The sequence below is a fragment of the Phocoena phocoena genome, chromosome 3 (genome assembly GCF_963924675.1).
Source record: "Phocoena phocoena chromosome 3, mPhoPho1.1, whole genome shotgun sequence".
Classification (NCBI taxonomy): domain Eukaryota; kingdom Metazoa; phylum Chordata; class Mammalia; order Artiodactyla; family Phocoenidae; genus Phocoena; species Phocoena phocoena.
In genome coordinates this window covers 149,010,850-149,016,620 of record NC_089221.1, presented here as the reverse complement: position 1 = coordinate 149,016,620, position 5,771 = coordinate 149,010,850, and the positions used below count along the sequence as shown (strand labels likewise).

The 5,771-nt window shown below is 52.1% G+C and overlaps 1 protein-coding gene across 1 annotated transcript; it reads left to right on the top strand.

The window, feature by feature from the left end:
• Positions 1-507: 507 nt before the first annotated feature.
• Positions 508-3,630, top strand: DUSP1 (dual specificity phosphatase 1). Its single transcript, XM_065873905.1, has 4 exons — positions 508-1,137; positions 1,414-1,559; positions 1,926-2,145; positions 2,570-3,630. Exons 1-4 carry the CDS (start codon positions 771-773, stop codon positions 2,938-2,940), a joined length of 1,104 nt encoding a protein of 367 aa, XP_065729977.1. The 5' UTR covers positions 508-770; the 3' UTR covers positions 2,941-3,630.
• The last annotated feature ends 2,141 nt before the right edge of the window (positions 3,631-5,771 follow it).

The following is a 5,771-nucleotide window of genomic DNA, read 5'->3' as shown; positions in this document are numbered from 1 at the left end:
AACTGGGGACGAGGCGATGGGCGAAAGGGGCCCACGTGTATGCAAAAACAAAGGAAACCCCTTTCCGCTCCGGTGGGCGGCGGAGGGGGCGCTGGGAAGCGGCACGGTGGAGAGGGAGGGGAGGCGGAGGCCGGTGGCAAACGGCCGGATCTCCCTGCCGTTCGCACCCGGGAGGTCAGTCCTCGCCTGGCAGAGTGCCCGTCCCCTCCCCTCCCCGCTGGGCCCGGAGAGCGGCGCGGGCCAGGTCCCCGGGGACGCGCCAGGCGCAGGCCGGATGGCCTGGCGGGGGCCTGAGCCGGAGCCAGAGCGCAGCCAGCGGACCCCACTCGGAGGCCGATGACGTCTTTGCCTTTGGCTCCTCCGGCGCCAAGCCCGGCAGGGCGGGTGACGTCACCGCACCGGTCACGTGATCGCTATTCAAACAAACAAACCCCCTCCCCCTGAGCGCGCGAGACCCGCCCCTCCCCGCCCCGCCTCGCCTGCCTGCCGAGAGGCCACATATAAACGCGCTCACCCGGGTCAGGCTCGCTGTGAAGGACGTCGGGGCTGTAGGGGCTAGGCGGGCCGGAGGAGCAGTCGGGAGAGCAGCAAGGAAACCGAGGCGGTCTAGAGTCCCGCACGACGACCCCTCGCTCAGTCCAAAGGCAGTTTGGGGTTTGGCGCAAAGAAAGCCGGGGTCGGGCTTTTCCTCGAAAGCCGTCGCTCTACTTTTGGCTTCCCAGGACAAAGAGCACAGGAGGACTTGCACGCTGGGGGCGCTGGGGCCGGCCATGGTCATGGAAGTGGGCTCCCTGGACGCCGGAGGCCTGCGGACGCTGCTGCGGGAGCGCGCGGCGCAGTGCTTGCTGTTGGACTGTCGTTCCTTCTTCGCTTTCAACGCCGGCCACATCGTCGGCTCGGTCAACGTGCGCTTCAGCACCATTGTGCGGCGCCGGGCCAAGGGCGCCATGGGCCTGGAGCACATCGTGCCCAACGCCGAGCTGCGCGGCCGCCTGCTGGCCGGCGCCTACCAAGACGTGGTGCTGCTGGACGAGCGTAGCGCCGCCCTGGACTGCGCCAAGCGCGACGGCACCCTGGCTCTGGCCGCCGGAGCGCTCTGCCGCGAGGCGCGCGGTGCGCAAATCTTCTTGCTCAAAGGTACGCCGTCGGGGGTGCTCAGGGGCGGGCCGCACGCCCCCTGCCGCCTTGCCCGGGGACCCCTGGCCCTCAGCTCCTGGGGGGCTGCCCCACCTGGAGCGCTTGGACGCCTGAGTCGCATTGTGGGAACTTGTTGACTTTGTTTGGCACTAGGAACAAAAGACTCGCCTGGGCCTCTCCGGGATAAACTTACAGCCCTAGTGGATGGGGGAGTTGTATGAAGGTGCCCTGTCTCGGCGGTACTAACAGAAAAAAAATGTCTCTTTTTATTCCCAGGAGGATATGAAGCTTTTTCTGCTTCCTGCCCGGAGCTGTGCATCAAACAGTCGACCCCCATGGGGCTCAGCCTTCCCCTGAGTACTAGCGTCCCCGACAGCGCCGAATCCGGGTGCAGTTCCTGCAGCACCCCACTCTACGACCAGGTTAGTAGGGGGAGCCGTGCCCGAGGGGAGAAGGAACAGCTGGCAAAGGTGGAAGAGCAGTGCTAGTGAGAATATAGAAAGCGACATGCAGCTTTATTTATAACAGGGGACACGGGATATTATTTATCCCATGGTTAAGTGGTATGATGGAGCTGGGTCTCTAATTGTTGGCACTACAGAAATGAACTTGTTGGCCCTGCCTAGGCAAATGGGTTTAGCCCCCTATTTATTTATACTCTAACAGCAGTGCTACAGAGTTCACCCAGTGTTGAAACTGACTTTTCTGGCAGGGAGTTTTTGTGGGTGTGGGCACCAGCATTGACATTGAATAAAGCTTGACAAGTGTTGGATATTTCTGGATTTCAGGGTGGCCCAGTGGAGATCCTGCCTTTTTTGTACCTGGGCAGTGCCTATCATGCTTCTCGCAAGGATATGCTGGATGCCTTGGGCATCACTGCCTTGATCAACGTCTCAGCCAACTGTCCCAACCATTTTGAGGGTCACTACCAGTACAAGAGCATCCCTGTGGAGGACAGCCACAAGGCGGACATCAGCTCCTGGTTCAACGAGGCAATTGACTTCATAGGTAAATGGAACAGATGCCTGAGACTTCTGCCTCACTCCTTCCGTTTTAGTCACTGAGCTTAAACTCTACGGCAAGAACCTGAGTGACATACTTTTAAGCTTTCCTCTAGACGTTAATGTCAGTCTGGTGTGGGTAGCATCTCTGAGAAATATAGATTCAGTGTCCCGTTTTATAGATGAGCACCCTGAATCTCAGAATGTTGATTTGTGCGATAGCAATCTGCTTAGTGGTGATGCCTGGTCTGGGTTTAAATGCCCTGCTGTTCTTTTCCACACTGCCTCTGCAAACAGCGTCCGTGTGATGGCATGAGACGATATTGACCATCTCCGGACAGGACACACATGACATTTCTTAGACACCCTATTCCTGGGGTCGGGGCTGTCCTCCTGGGCTCTCAAGTAACCAACTGCACTTTGTTTTCCAGATTCCATCAAGAACGCTGGTGGGAGGGTGTTTGTCCACTGCCAGGCGGGCATTTCCCGGTCAGCCACCATCTGCCTCGCTTACCTCATGAGGACTAACCGAGTCAAGCTGGACGAGGCCTTTGAGTTTGTGAAGCAGAGGCGGAGCATCATCTCCCCCAACTTCAGCTTCATGGGCCAGCTGCTGCAGTTCGAGTCCCAGGTCCTGGCCCCGCACTGCTCGGCAGAGGCGGGGAGTCCCGCCATGGCTGTGCTCGACTGCGGCACTTCCACCACCACCGTCTTCAACTTCCCGGTCTCCATCCCCGTCCACCCCACGAACAGTGCATTGAGCTACCTTCAGAGCCCCATTACAACTTCTCCCAGCTGCTGAAAGGCCACAGGAGGTGATCCTCACAACCCAGCAGGACTCCAGGCTCCTTCCTGAAAGGAGAAATGCAGTAACTCCAGGGAAGGGAGCTTGTGAGGGCTGGTCCTTATTTATTTAATTTCACCCGAGTTCCACTGGGTTCCTGAGTGGTCGTAGCGATGACTTAGCACCAAGACGTTTGCTGAACTCGGCAGGTTTCGGGACCAACGTACAGTGGGTACATAAAGTCCCTATGACAAAATGGGGCAGAAGAGAGAGGACTCAGTGTGTGAGTCGATTTCTTTTTGCTTGTCCCTGTTTTCTGAAGACACTTTCATGCTTGACATACCTACCAGTATTACCATTCCCGACGACACATATACATATGAGAATATACCTTATTTTATTTATTTTTGTGTAGGTGGTCCACCTTCACAAATGTCAGTGTCTACTCCTAGAAGAACCAAATACCTCAATTTTCTGTTGTGAGTACTGTAATATCCTGTAAATATAGCCTAAGCAGGTTTGTTTTCAGCACTGATGGAAAGCACCAGTGTTGGTTTTGTTTTGTTTTGTTTTGAAGTTGCCAACAGTTGTATGTTTGCTGATTATTTATGACCTGAAATAATATATTTCTTCTTCTAAGAAGACATTTTGTTACGTAAGGATGACTTTTTTATACAACAGAATAAATTATGGCCTTTCTATTGAAAACTTGATGCTTTATTTCTTGGGCAGCCCCACTGATCCCTCTCCCATCACCGAAATAGGGGAGAACAGGGTCCTCCAGAATGTGTGCTGGCATCTGATCCCATACTCTTTGGTGGCCCCTCAGTCCCACAAGATGGCTGGGTTGCAAGGATGGTAGAGAAGTGTGATCAATCATAAAGAAACAAACAAAAAAACATAGGTGCTGGAGCTGAGCTCTTGGTATTGGATTCAAGTGTCCACCTATGTATCTTCCCATCATGTCTCCCTCAAGTGTCCCCAGAGCCAAAACTAGGAAGAAGTAGCCATTTACTTGGTTGCTTTTTCCATTTAATACCTTCCCCAGGATAACATAAAAAGCCTCCCTCCCCTCTCTGATCTCTGCTGAAGTGATGAGGATGATAGTTTTTCAACACATTTGCTATAAATGTGTTTCTACTATGTGCAAGGCAGGGTGTGCTAACTGACCCTGGAACAACTCGGCAAGATCTGCAAATGAAGATGGTGAGACCCAACATAGCTAAGTGGCACAAGTCGGGGAGTTGGGCCCTACATCTGTTTTGTTTCCTAATTCTATGTGCTTTGTGCTTTATCACTTGCTTCTCATGTGTGCTTTTTTTTTTTTTTTGCCTTTGAAAAGACCTTTATTTTTTGTGAAAAGAATACCAAGCGCTATAAGCAAATACAGTGTAGACAAATCACCAGAAATCCCCACCCCCAACCTGACCATTATTGTTTTGGAGCACATCCCCTAGGCATCTCTGCACATGTACACAGCATTTTTGGTGGCTGCCTCCTTCAGGTCACTTGCTGCCCCGCTTTCATAATTTTGTTGAAGAAGGTAGACAATTAAATCTGACTTGCTCTAGGGCAATATTCTCGATTTTCACTCTGTCTTGCCAAACAGGCCAATGCAGAGAAGGTATAATTAACTACCAACCCATAATCCAGTCTTTAATGTTGAACTAAATAAGAGTGACGCTCCTGGGTTGCTGGCCCCTTAGCCCCTGCACTCCTTTACTTGTTTCTGGACAAAGTGCTGTAGGAAGCAGAAAAGCGAAAATCTTACTTTACTTTTCTAGGGGTGCTCTGAGTAGTGGTCCTGGTCCAGCCCCATCATTCAAGGCCTTGACCTTTCTGCACTGGTTCACCATGCACCACCTGACTCCCAGGGCCTGAAAGATCCCTGTGTTCCATGTTCTAAGAACTTACCCCAGGCTGGCAAGTTCATTTCCTCGGCTAGGCTTCCAATTACAAGTGTGTTCACGCCTTTCAAAACAAACCATACCCAGTGTTTTTATCAAACCCTAGAAATCTACTATTGCAAACATCTCCCTTCGTGGAAATGTACCAGCGACCTCGAGTCCGTGGCAGATGCCATGGCTGACATCCCCGTGGGCTCGGGCCATCACTTTCTGCTTGGCAGGCACTGGCTGAACCAACATTAATCTCCACTGTGATCCACACAGTGGAAAAATACAGTGGCTGCCTAAGGGAGCCGCCAGTGAAAACAATTCACTCACTTCTCCCAGCACAAGCTACTTAACCTCCTGCTAGCCCTGGAGAGCCAGGGTGATAACCCCTCCTCCCCATGCATCTGATTCCTGGTCTCAGGCCCTCCAGAAGATGTCAGTTTTGGCCTGAGACTGCTTTTCCTAGGAAGGAAAAAAAGTGCCTAAGATGAGAAGAAAGATGCTTAAACTATTAAAATGTTGTTTCTCAGCTGGGAGATTGACATAGGGACAACTCGATCATTTAATACTGATAATGTAATAACAGCTGTCAATTTTAGAGTTAGCGCCCTGTGCCAGCCACTGTCCTAAGTGCTTTCCAGATGATCCAATTTAACTTTTAAAGCAACATCCATTTTACAGAGGAGGAAACTGAGGCTCAGAGAGGTGAAGCGACAACCCTCTAATTGTAGCTCAAGGTCACACAGCAAGTAAACGGCACTGCAAAGTTGGGAACATGGGTCTGTAAGAAGACTGGGGAAGAAAGCCCTAGTTCAGTCCAGAAGACAGCTCGTGGGAGTGAGGAAAAGATGAGCTTTGTAACTAACCAGACGTCAGCATGGTTTTACCCCATAATATCAAAGTGGAAAAGCCATTTATCCCTTTGGGCCTCGGTTTCCTCATCTGTAAAATGAA